The sequence below is a fragment of the Lynx canadensis genome, chromosome D2 (assembly GCF_007474595.2).
Source record: "Lynx canadensis isolate LIC74 chromosome D2, mLynCan4.pri.v2, whole genome shotgun sequence".
In the NCBI taxonomy this organism is placed as follows: domain Eukaryota; kingdom Metazoa; phylum Chordata; class Mammalia; order Carnivora; family Felidae; genus Lynx; species Lynx canadensis.
In genome coordinates, this window is record NC_044313.2 from 73622798 (window position 1) to 73636608 (window position 13811).

Sequence of the window (13811 nt, forward strand, 5' to 3'; positions counted from 1 at the left end):
TTTAGGTAACCAGAGGAGAATTTAAGTCAAATTCTGGTAATACCATGAATTCTCACAACAGGCAGGAAGGCAGAGAGGCCCAAGAGTATAAACCTCAATTCCAACAAAATTTGGAATCACTGTTTCTATAACACACAAAGTACGTGATATTAGTTCCTTGAAAAACAGGGTTTCATGATCAGGTAAGAGTGAAAACAGTAGGTAAAGGAAGTTAGCCAGGGGTCTCTTCATAGGCCTTCTCGGTTTTTAATATGCCAACACCGAATCTCTGCGAAGAAAAAATGCTATCTATAGCATATATATTTGGCAATGAATTCCCAAAGCATTTCCCAGAACCGGTATTCTAAGACTTCATTTTGGGAAGCACCGTCCTACAACAGTTTAAAAATCATCCATTAAACAAATTTCTGTAACAATAAATACAGGGTCATCCCAAAGGTGCTTTAAAACTATACATTTGAGCTTTTTAGGCCTTAAAAATTATTCTTAAGAAAGGATTGCCTCTAGGTGGAAAGTTCATTTAAATGGGGCATAAAAATCTAAATACTGATCTTTTTTAATGTGGGAAAAAGCAGATGCATATTAAATCACCAGAGACCTTTTAAAAAAGATCTAAATCCAAGTACCATCCTAGACCAACTGAATACAACTCTGGGGGCCTAGAGGTGGGGGGATGGGAGGATGGCCTCCACTGCCCACCCCCCACCCCCCGCCCGACACCAACAGGGCACAGGAGTACTGATCACTGTTTTAACAATGTCCAGATGATTCCAATGTGCAGTGGGGCAGAGTGCGCTAAAAGTAAAAGTCCAATGAAATTGTAACACAGAAAAAAGAAAAAAAAGCTGCTGGTAATGGTTCCACAGGTTAAAGAAAATAATTTTTTCTTTAGACAAACCTCCAAGTGATGAATGAATATTCATGTTCAGACTCACGCAAAATAGTCTATAGTGTATATACAAAGATATAAAAATGCCTAATAAATCCTGAATCTCGTTAATGGACTTTTAATTCTTATAGGTATAATATTCCCTTTTTTTGGTATGTCAATTAACCCCTTCTGGATAATACAGGCTGGAGATGTATGTTCCAGTCAATCATCACATACAGAAATGAACTAAAATTACTTAATCTTTTAGAAACAAAATCAAGGATTCACAAACTATGGCATTTTATTTCAGAGCCTTTGCTTACATTTGTACAATATATTACATAATTCTTCATTGTTTGCAGATCCTAATATATACTTTATAGCTTTTATTCTATAAGCTTTTTCTTCAACGTTTTGCTGTCAACAAATCTTTACAGTCCTGTACAAATTTGAATAACTTGAAACCATTTTCAACAAAATTAGTTACTGTAAGCACACACTACAAGACTGAAAATGCTTTTCTTAGAAAAGTTGAATGTAAAGGATTCTGACACGTTAGCATCTACAACAAAACGCTTCGAAATTCTCACATGTCGTATTGCCAGAAAACAAATAAAACATGCCAGCCCCATCCAAAAAAAGTACACAGAACTACAATTAAAACGGTAAAACAGTCTGTACAGTAAAGTACTGTGTATTAACAGTGCCAGGTATTAAATAGCTTGAATGAACACATCCGCAATATACAAATGTCTTACAAAGGTGTAGAATTAAATACAAGTGCCAAACAGAACAGAGATTGGAATCATACAACATAAAGTCAATACAAGTGAAAACAAGTTTGCGTTCATTTTGGATTTTATACAAGGCATTTAATTTTATAGGCCTACCACCCCAATTAGCTATTTATACTTAAAATAACAACCATCCTTCTGAGACAGTTCATATCAACAACCTGGAACCATACTAATACAGTTTACTTGTTCCTGAAGTCCTCTTGTTGTAGCTCATAATAAAATAAGCAATACAAATGAATTATCTGTATTTAAGGAAAAAGAAACATTTACAAGAAAACACAAAAATATAACTGTTATAATTCATTATGAATAAATATACACTTTGAACTGGCTAAGTACAATCTTTATACATTGTTTAAGATTTAATACAGTTTATTAGCCATTTTCTTTTTTCACACAATGTATTATATCAAAATTAAAAAAAAATACTGATTTATAGAAAAATGGCAAAGTACAGTAGTTCCATTCCAATTTGAAGGGGCATGAAAAGCCACTGCAAGACCTTTTAGCCTAATTCAAACCTGTAAACATGTTCAGTCTTTTTTTAAAGAGAATCTTTAATATTTGGTTACCAGGATTGATGTCTAATATCCTGTTAACTGCAGGTTTGGAATTTATTACATGTGCTTGACTTATACAATTAAAGCCACCCTAAGGTGACTTGCTTTAAAAAACAATTAGCTCGTACAAATGAAAATAGGTTCGTATTTTTTCATAAATAAATGGAAAAATATCAAATGTTCCAGCTTTAACAAAATACAAGGGAATACATATACAGTAAGTTATCTTGACATGTTCCGGCCCACCTAACAAATATGCTTACTGTATTGTCTCTACAGGCAGTGAAAAGCCTCCATTTGCCACAGTGGAAGGCCTTCAAGTTACCAGACACACAATTCCCAGACAAGTTGGAAACAATTATTGCTTGAGGAAAAGCAGTTCATTGTACTTTTTCTTCATAAAAAAAGTGCACTTAAGTGCCAAGTCAGCTTGTCAAGAAACAATTTTTAAATATAAAATAGTGCTTGTCTGATTTTTTTTTTTGTGCCACTGTGCAGTATAAAAAAAGACGTGGCCCTCAACAGCCATTAAGTGCAAAGTGCTTTAGCAAGTCCTGCTGTCACCTGCACTCAACTGACATTCCATTTTGTGATGCGCTGGACATTGACGGTTCAGCTAACGTTAACATAACAGCAGCTGTTATGGAACTGGATGAAGGGGAAGAGGAGGATGAGGACGTAGCAGCACCTGAAGAAAGGGGAAACCAAACCAAAGGCTTAATAAACGTACATACGACAACAGAGAGAAAGAAAACACCAGCCCCGTAAGCTAAAAGCCTGTCGTATTCTCTGAAATCACTCAAGCCTGCAAAAGCAGTCCGAAGGTCACAACGCCATGATGTAAAGAAAGGAAAAACCAGTGTATCTCAAGTAGCTCTAGACAGTCCTGAAATACAGAGTTAAGGAAAAGGGACAGATCAGGGAATGCCACTCCCACACAGATCATATTAGGAAAAAAACAATTGTGCACCCAGTCTATTAAGACACGGAAATAAAACCAAGAATCGACTTTGCAACAGTGAGACAAACATCAAAAAGAACTTTGAATCCAATAAGAAAAAGTGGTAATCCACCCAAAAATCTTTTCCTTCCTCCTAGTTCCTGCATCTTTCTGTGTTTAGAGTTTCTTACAAATTTAAAGGGTGATGAGAGTGATTCTTAGTGTTGGAACAAAAGGGTCCACAGCTTGACTACTGCTTTTTCCTGCACTTCGCATACAAAGCAAATGACACATCCGTTAGCTTCTTCAGGGAAATTCTCTCATTGTTATAAATCAATATTTTTTAAAGTTTATTTATTTTTGAGAGAGAGAGAAAGAGAGAGAGAGCGAGCCCAGGGAAGCACAGTGGGGAGGGGCAGAGAGAGCGAGAGTGAGACAGAATCAGAAGCAGGCTCCAGGCTCCAAGCTGTCAGCACAGAGCCCGATGTGGGACTCAATCTCACAAACCGTGTGAGATCATGACCTGAGCTGAAGTCAGATGCTCAGCCAACTGAACTACCCGGGTGCCCCTATAAATCAATATTTGAAAAACAAAATGTTTTAAGGAATACATGCACAAGGTAAAAGAAATTCCTTCAGTATAGGAATATAAGGTGGAAAAGCAAATCTCTGCCTCATGAAAACCCTCCTAAGTCCTCCAAATTTCACTTCCTTGTTGTTACCAGTTGCTTCAGTCTTCAAAACTCTAGTAGAGGTGCTGGCAAATTACTGCCCCAAGGCCAAATCTGGCCCACCTGTTGTTTGTTTGGCATAAAAAAGGTGATTTTATTAAAAGCACTGGGACAGGCGCATGGGCAGAAAGAGCTGCCTCACCTGTTTCTGATAAGAAAAATTTATTGGAAGGGTGCCTGGCTGGCTCAGTTGTCGGAGTGTGTGGCTCTTGATCTCGGGGTTGTGACTTCAAGTCCCACATTGGGTGCAGAGATTACTTAAATAAACTACATATATATAAAATTTATTGAAACACAGCCACACCCATTTGTTTACCTCCTGCCTATGGTAGATTTTACACCTACAATGGCAGGGTCAAATGTTCCAAGGAGGCCCCTTGGCCCACAAAGGCCAAAATATTTATTAACTGTCTCTACAGAAAATGTTCCAATCCCTGTTCTAGAGGAATGTCCTCTCCAGCCTCTAGAGATAGGATATGCAAATTTAACATGTGTAGCTATAACTTTACTTTGAAAATGTAAGTAGAAGCACCATAGTATAGTGTTTGACTTTTGATTATTTTTTTAATTAATTAATTAATTAATTAATTTATTTATTTTTTATTTTTATTTTTTTTTTAAATTTTTTTTTTTCAACGTTTATTTATTTTTGGGACAGAGAGAGACAGAGCATGAACGGGGGAGGGGCAGAGAGAGAGGGAGACACAGAATCGGAAACAGGCTCCAGGCTCCGAGCCATCAGCCCAGAGCCTGACGCGGGGCTCGAACTCACGGACCGCGAGATCGTGACCTGGCTGAAGTCGGACGCTTAACCGACTGCGCCACCCAGGCGCCCCTATTTTTTATTTTTAATATGAAATTTACTGTCAAAGAGACAGAGCATGCAGGCAGGGGAGGCGCAGAGAGAGAGGGAGACACAGAATCCAAAGCAGGCCGAGGCTCTGAGCTGTCAGCACAGAGCCGGATGCAGGGCTTGAACTCGAAAACCATGAGATCATTACCTGAGCCAAAGTCAGACACTTACGTGACTGACCCACCCAGCCACCCCTCTTGATTATTTTTTTAACACTTAACAACTTACCTTAGGAGACTGTTCCATATTGGTACATATATAGATCTACCTCTTTTTCTTTTCAAAGTTGAATAGTATTCCATTATATTTATGAACTTTAACTTATTTAATTCTAGTGTCTTCCTGTTGCTAACAACAATATAATAAATATTTTGAGCGTTACAAATAAAAATTTAAATGTCTACTTCTTTTTATTCCATGCAATGTATCACTTAATACAATTTAAATAATTTCTATCTGTTATTATAAATATTACCATGACAAACTTCTTTATCATCACATATTTCTCCTTGGGACCTATTCTTAGAACCGGAATTAGCTAGTTCTCCAAATACATAGTCAAACTGTTTTCCATAATAATTGTGCCAATGCTTCCAGCAATGCATAAAATATAAATTTCACCGTATTTTCCTAGCACTGGTTTCAATTATACTTTTTTTTTTTTTTTGGCTAGGAATAGTACCCTATTTGATTTGCATTTCTTTGAACAGCTGAGATAGTCATTTTCCACTGATATTTTAAATAGTATTTAGAAACTGACTTTTACTGCTAACTCCCCAGGGAAGGCATCCATTTATAAGAATCACTTGCTACAGAGAATCTATGGTGACCACACATACAAACACTGTTTCAGAGGAGCTGTTTCTGGGTAGACATCTTACTACATGAAAACACTCTAACAAGGCTTAGGCGATGGAAGAATAAGGAGCGCTGGCACAAGAATTTAAATAGTATGCTTATAGTTGATTTTTAATTATTTTTAAATGGTTATGTATCAAGGGAGGGGCGCCTAGGCGGCTGCTCAGTCGATTAAGCATCGGACTCTTGATTTCAGCTCAGGTTATGATCTCATGGTTCGCAGGATCGAGCCCCGCACTGGGCTCTGTGCTGATAGTGTGGAGCCTACATGGGAATCGCTTTCCCTCTCTCTTTCTGCCCCTCCCCTGCTTGTGTCTGCATTCTCTCTCAAGATAAACTTTAAAAAAAATGGTTACCTATCAAATAAAACCCTGATCCCCTTCCTTTGACAGAATGCTTCTGTATATACTTTCTATATATTAACATTTAATTTCTTTTCGAATCACTCCATGACCCAGACTTTCAGTCTCTCCACAAATTAAAAAGCCTAGACAAAGGTGGAGAGGTATAGGACTTATCACAACAGCAGAAAAGGGAACGAAGAACATTCTTCTGAAGAAAAAGAAAATGAAAATCAAAGTGCTTTGATTTTCATCAGAGAATGGGAGCAGTAGAAACAGAGGACGGTCGGGGAGGCATAATTGCGATTAAAGCTTGCAATGACTTTGTCCCCCCACCCCCGCCCCTAGGGTCCCCTTTCTCTGTTCCCTTGATAGCAAACGTGAGATTTTTCCTAGAGTCACCATCTCTACTTCCTTGCCTCCCCCTCTCTTCTGAATCAGCTTTAGACCAGCTTCTGCACCTCCACAGCTCACAGTACATGCTCTCAAAAAGGCCACCGATGATTCCAGCACGGCCCAGCCACTGACCGCTTTGCTGGCCTTTCAGCAGCATTTGGCACAGATGACCACTGGCCTCCTCAACTCTTGGCCACCTTCATCGGTTTTCTTCATTCAAGGCTACTCTTCACGTCTTGCTGGTCTTCTCCCTCTCAGCCCTACTTGTAAAAGCTGGCTTGCCCCAGCTCTCCTTCTTTTGTACCCACATTTGTCTTCTAGGTGATCTACTCAAGTATTGGGGCTTAACAAACCGCTTACAGTTAACTACTGTATTATGGCCAGGCAATGACTTAAAAATTTGCTCTCTAGTCCTGCCTTCCCGCTGAGCTACACGCTTATGTACCCCACTGTCTACCTGGCATCCCACTTGGATGCCTACTAGGCATTTCAAAAAGTAACATGGTGAAAACAAAACGTCTGATCCTGTGTTCCTCAACCCACAATGTTACCTTTTCTAGGTCCTCCTCGGTTTCCAAAGTCAGCACCAAGTAGCCATTTGTTCCTGCTGGAAACCTACAAATCATCTCAATTCCTCTTTGCTCCACCCACACCATATCCATCAGCAAGCGCTATGAACACGGACTGCTCTCCATCTTCCCTGCAAGTACCCCAGTCAAGGCACTGTCGTCCGCTCCCCAAAGCCACTGCGATGGGCTTCCTAATCGACAGACACTGCTTCCTTCTACCCCTGCCCCTCTAGAGTCTGCTTTCTACACAGCAGGTGATCTTTAAGTACTATGAATAGACCATGTCATTTCCCTGTTTAAAACTTTGAAACAGCTCTCTGTCTCACTTAGAATAAAATCTCCACCCCTCATCCTTGCCTATAAGGCCCCACAGGAGTCGGCCTCTGCCTACCTAGCTGATGTTTGCACTGCTTTCACCACAATGATTTTCTTCCTGCTTCCGAAAGGCACCAAATGTATTCCCTCATAGCAGATGTTCTCACCCTGGGGTGATTTTGCCCCCTAGAGGATACCTGAAAAATGTCTCGAGACATTTTTGGTTGTCACAACTGTAGGTTGCTGCTGGCATCCAGTGGGTAGAGGCCAGCGATGCTGCTAAGCATCCTGCGGTGCACAGACCTCTCCCCGCCCCCCCTGCCCTGCCCCCCCAACCCCGTCAGCAAAGACTTACCCGGCCCCAAAATGTCAAAAGTTCCAATACTGTTTTCTCTGCCCAGGACTCTCTTATGGACTGAGCACCGTGTCTCCCCAAATTTCTATGCTGAAGCGCTAACTTCCAACGTGACAGTATTTGGAGATAAGCAATACGTTTCCTGTTGTTTAAGACCCCAGTCGTGGTACTTCGTTATGGCAGCCCTGGCAGACTAAGAGAACTCTTTTCCCCCAGATTTAACTTCTCTCGCTTCCTCTGGTCATTCAGGTCTCAATGAACATGTCCTGATCATTTGCAACCTAACACAACCCATCCAATCTCTGCCTTAACATTACTCCCTTCACAGTGTTGTTCACTATCTGAAATCTTATTTGTTTTGTTTTGTTTTTTAAAGCGGACTATCTATAAACTCCATGAAAGTGAACATTGTGACCTGTGACTTGAGATCATTTTTTCTTTAAATTCTTCCCCATTTTATAGATGAGGAAAATAAGGCAGAGCGATTAAAGAACTTGCCCGAAGACCCAGACATAAACTCACATGAATCTAACTGTAAGGCCATAAACTGCTGGTTTAAGTAAAGGAAGGTTAACACTTACTTTCTCTCTCTTTCTTCTTTAAACGCTTTCTCCTCCTATCAATGGAAGCTACTTCAGATTTTAATGACAGATAATGTTTTCTGATTTCCTGAAGTTTCTCTTGAAGAATTGTGATGCGTTCAGCACTTGTCATATTTTCCAAGTCCGCTGCGAATTTAAAACTTTCATCAGTATGTATTTTTAAACAAAATTTTACCATATAAAAGAAAGCATGTAGTATGGTTGTAGAAAAATGTCAAGACAGATAAACTAAAACCAAGGCTTGTGAACATTTGTTTCCCTGAGATTTTTTTTTTCTAGCTAGAACATGAGAAACTATGCCTACATAAGGGCGCCTGGCTGGCTCAGTTAGTGGAGCACGTGAGTCTTGATCTCATGGTTGTAGGCTCTAGCCCCACACTGGGTTTAGAGATTACTTAAAAATAAAATCTTTAGGGCGCCTGGGTGGCGCAGTCGGTTAAGCGTCCGACTTCAGCCAGGTCACGATCTCGCGGTCCGTGAGTTCGAGCCCCGCATCGGGCTCTGGGCTGATGGCTCGGAGCCTGGAGCCTGTTTCCGATTCTGTGTCTCCCTCTCTCTCTGCCCCTCCCCCGTTCATGCTCTGTCTCTGTCTGTCCCAAAAATAAAAATAAAAAAACGTTGAAAAAAAAAAAAATTAAAAAAAATAAAAAAATAAAATCTTTAGGGGTGTCAGGGCGGTTCGGTGGGTTAAGCCTCTGACTCTTGATTTCAGCTCAGGTTATGATCCCAGAGTCATGGATCAGCCCCGAGTCAGGGTCCATGCTGAGTGTGGAACCTGCTTAAGATATTCATTCATTCTCTTTCATTCTCTCTCCCTTTCTCTTCCCTCCCTCCCTCCCTCTCCCTTACATCTCCCCTACATGCATGCTGTCTCTGTCCCTCTCTCAAAAATGTAAATAAATAAAATAGGGGCGCCTGAGTGGCTCAGTCGGTTAAGTGTCCAACTTTGGCTCAGGTCATGATCTGTTTGTGGGTTCAAGCCCCACGTTGGGCTCTGTGCTAACAGCTCAGAGTCTGGAGCCCACTTAGGAGTCTGTGTCTCCCTCTCTCTCTGCCCCTCCCCCGCTTGTACTCTGTCTCTCTCTCAAAACTAAATGAACATTAAATAAATAAATACACACACACATACATACATACATACATAAAATAATCTTTTTAAAAAAGGTATGCCTACATATGCCTGGTACATAACACATGCATGGTATGTGTTGAATGTATGCGTGTGTAGAACTAAAAACCTTATAACCTAAACATGCATGCTAAAAATTCCTCATTCATATACAGTATCACCACAATGTATCACTAAAACTTATACTTGGAAAGACACCAAAATGTTAAAATTGAATATATTTTTGAATGTCAGGACTGTGGATACATTTTTCTCTTTTGGCCTCTTTTTGTTCTTTCTTTAGATTTTTTTTTTTTTTAATTTTTTTTTTCAACGTTTTTTTATTTATTTTTGGGAGAGAGAGAGACAGAGCATGAACGGGGGAGGGGCAGAGAGAGAGGGAGACACAGAATCGGAAACAGGCTCCAGGCTCTGAACCATCAGGCCAGAGCCTGACGCGGGGCTCGAACTCATGGACCGCGAGATCGTGACCTGGCTGAAGTCGGACGCTTAACCGACTGCGCCACCCAGGCGCCCCTTCTTTCTTTAGATTTTTATAAGTATGTGTAATGTGTGGTTGGTTTTTTTTTTTTTTTTTGAGTATATATAACTTTTAAGTTGTAGGAAAATTTTTAAAAGCTCTAAAGAGCAGTTTTCAATTTCCTAAGACTATCTCCGTGTGTGAGAAACGCTGGGATAATCTTTTTCGAAAAGTGTTTATTACGGAGATTTCTCATATAAACAAAAGTATAAAGAATATAGAATAATGGAGTCCCATATACCACCACCCAGCTTCAGTGATTAGCAATTATGGCAAATCTTGTCTTATTTATACCCCATCTACTCCCACCCCCAAGACTAGATTGTTTTAAAGCAAATTTCTTTTTTTTTTTTTTTTTGAATTTTTTTTTTTTCAATGTTTATTTATTTTTGGGACAGAGAGAGACAGAGCATGAACGGGGGAGGGGCAGAGAGAGAGGGAGGCACAGAATCGGAAACAGGCTCCAGGCTCTGAGCCATCAGCCCAGAGCCTGACGCGGGGCTCGAACTCACGGACCGCGAGATCGTGACCTGGCTGAAGTCGGACGCTTAACCGACTGCGCCACCCAGGCGCCCCAAAGCAAATTTCTAATATCATATCATAAATATCTACTCAATGTTGGTATCTACCTGAATTGCCTTAAAATTTTTCTGTTAGCAATTTGTTTATTCAAATCAAGATCCAAATATGCTCTCGACACTACAACTGGTCATGATGTCTCAAGTTTGGTTACAGCCTCTTTTTCAGAGGGATTAGCCTCAAAATTACTAGGCTGAAGCTTCTTCCTCTTACTAGCTGTCACTTACACATCTGAAAACTCCATTTGTAAACTTTGGGTAGTCGATTACTGGGTTCCTTGAGATCAGGATCCTTGTCACCATTCTTTCCACATTTTCCCGGGGACTGTGTCCTGGCAGGAGATTTGGTACTGTGAGACTTCATTCCAGTAGAAACCGATTTGACTGACTGAGTCTTCGTTACACTTTCCCCAGCAGAAAGTTCTTCACTATCACTACTGTTTGCTGAAATAAAAGTAGAAAGAAAAGCGTGAGTAAACAGAAAAGTAACAAAAAATTTGTCACAGACTTTAGTGAAAAATTAATTTAAAAATTAACTGCATGAATTTATTACTCAAATAAATACCTTGCTTTATAGACCCTGCCTAGAAACCTGGAAAATTGTCATGTATAAATACAGTAGCATCTCAGTTTAGGAAAACAAAACCAAAACCAAAAAATGCTTCTTACCTGAATTGCCAATAATAATTTTTTTAAAAAAACATTCAAACTAATCTTCCGTTATACCTGGTAGACTATCAAATGTATCATAATTATAGATTTGAATGGCTTTTTATTCTATTAGATTACTATATATAAAATAGAATACAGCATCTTTTTAAGTGACTCATTGTAGCAACTTAATTTTCACATTTTGGGTTGTATACAGAACAGGTACATGTAACACTTTTTCTACTCCTCTGGCCACAAGCAAACAATGAAAGATAATCATGAAATTCCTTAAAAAAACTTCTTTGGGAATGAACTCTAAACTTTGATGTGTACGATGATTTTTTTTTCCTTAAGTAACTCCTACGTCGTAGCTTGTGGACTAAAATAAACCATCAGTTATACTCTGGTAAATATATTCACTATGAAGATTTCACAAATCTGCAAAATAATTATGTTACAACTGCCTTTGCTGATTAAAGCCTCAGTACTGGAACAGAAAGGCTTAACCTTGACTGTTTAACCATGTGAATGAGTAGATGATGGGATTGGTATTTCCATGGATTACCTCTCTGGATACAAAGTATTATCTTAGATTCCATGAGTTAGTTCAACTTTACTAAATTTTTCTCAGAGAATGGCTTCCTCATTCTGATTTATCAAGCCTTAAGCCCAATAATTAAAATGGGAGAATATAATTAACTGTTACTGCTACAGAACAGTGTTTGAATACAATTAAATATACCCACTATACCGCTAAATTATAGGAATACATTAACTGACTCGTTGAAGAGGAGCCCTCCTAGGACCTGTCATTAAATGGTAAAGTCTTGAAGACAAAAACATCACTGTGTAGTAACACTTTAAATATCCTGTTGGTTATTCCAAATAATTGGTGATCAATTTGGCATGTATTTATTGATTCTTTATCTACTAACAGCTACCCCAAAAAAGGCATAGTTGGGCTTTCAAAGCCTGACAAGTATTCTAGATAGGAAAGGTAGATAGCAACTCCTCCCACTGTGGTGTTTTGAGAATGAAGAAACTCCACCACTCCTTTACACACATCTCGAAAGGATCCCCCCCAAACCCCCCACTGCTGCTCTGGAAGCCCTGGCAACTGCTAGCTAAGCCACCCAAGGCTTGGCCCCGCTCTGATGCAGTGGTCTGCCTCAGCCCGGCTTTCACGGCCTTGCTGAGCACAGCCGCCCGGGGCCCCGAGGGACGCCATATTCACCGCCTGGAAGTCATATGGGCTCAGCAGAACCTCGGGGAGCTGGCCGCATAACCCTTTTCTGCACTGAAGTGCAGCCAAGCCGGCCGATAGCAAAGGTCAGGCAGTGGAGGTGGCAGGAGTCTCCTGGAAGAGCAGCAGGAGGTCAGTGTGGGGCACCTGAAAAAAAATTCTTTACATATTTTCTGCTTCTCACTTTGTCTACAAAAGAGAGATTAAATGTGCAGCTCTCAGGAGAAATACAGTATATAAATTCCTGCTGGTCAACAAACAGAGCCATTACTAAAGTTAAATCTTTAGTACTGCTTCTAGCTGCTCTTGGGACACAGAGTTTGGGGTACGAACGACAAAAGTAATAGACTGGACTTGTTGGAGGTACAGCTCTAAAGCTACCTTGATTGTTCTCTTCCAGTCTGATTTTGCCTTGAAGAATTACAAAGCAATCAATTTCACTGTAATAAAAATAATATATAATTGAAGCATTTTCAATTATATGTGATACACACAATGGCAACTGGAAAAACTGTGGGACATAAAACTAACAAAGATGTTGAGTTTACATTACACTGGCTATTATTTTCAAAAGGATTACCTGGTCATTCATCAGCAATCAATACCACTGCTGAATAACACCAGACTGCTTAATCCTAGAATTTACCTAGGATCAGAAGACTTCTGTGTGATTTTTTTGACGGTAGAGACAAAAATCAAAATATTTAACTATCCCATATCCTGAATACCCCTTTCTTAATTGGGGGTGGGGGAGAGGGGAAACATATCCGCCATTATTTTTATACATAAATAATTAGAGGTTTCACACTTACTGCCTTTTCCCTTTTTTTTGTTGTTTACCACTGCTGCTTTATGGCTTCGCTTCTGCTTTTTTGATGAACTTCCTCCTCCCTGAGATTCTTTCCCTCTTTTCTGACCTGTACAGGCTACGATGGAAAAGAAATGATTAAGTAACACAAAATAAAATCAAGCTTTCCTAGGTATAAATTAATTTCACATTTTAGAAGCATAGAACAATTCTCAAACTATGCATGTTCTTTATGAGCTTTACAAATTATCATAGAATTACTATAATTTTTAGAATAAATTTTCATTAATTGAATTATTACACATAATAAAAGTTTTAAAAAAGCAAATAAAGTATGCACATCCTTCTTAGAAAAATCAGATACAAACTAAAAATAGTTCTCAATATAGAACTGGGAGTTTATGAGTCTAGTAACTCCAAAAACAGGTAAATGATGAAAATAAAAACTGAAATTTGCGAAAATTCAATAGAACCAAAATATTAAGATTTAATTACAGATGAAAACATTAATGATATAGCTTACAATGATATTAACAACTTTAAAATATCATCATATTAATGGGATAAATTTTAGTAGTAATTCACACTTAGCTGTTTTACCAATTTATTTATTTTAACAGTAACTTCACTGGCAGGGCACTGGTTAACACATATACCATTTATAAATCCAGCATAATAATCCTATGTAACGTTT

At 39.1% G+C, this 13811-nt stretch overlaps 1 protein-coding gene across 7 annotated transcripts in view; it reads right to left on the bottom strand.

The window, feature by feature from the left end:
* Nucleotides 1–13811, bottom strand: part of ARID4B (AT-rich interaction domain 4B) — a 157208-nt gene that overhangs the window by 1917 nt on the left and 141480 nt on the right. For 4 of the 7 annotated variants that reach the window (XM_030335366.2, XM_030335365.2, XM_030335362.2 and 1 more), the window contains 3 exons: nucleotides 13122–13235; nucleotides 10644–10859; nucleotides 8168–8314 (listed from right to left, as the gene is read on the bottom strand). In XM_030335366.2, the coding sequence (XP_030191226.1) occupies nucleotides 8168–8314; nucleotides 10644–10859; nucleotides 13122–13235 (477 nt within the window). Of the gene's footprint in view, nucleotides 1–1147; nucleotides 2917–8167; nucleotides 8315–10643; nucleotides 10860–12300; nucleotides 12457–13121; nucleotides 13236–13811 lie in introns of those variants that run through there. The other 3 variants (XM_030335367.2, XM_030335364.2, XR_003972975.2) reach the window with 2 other exon arrangements.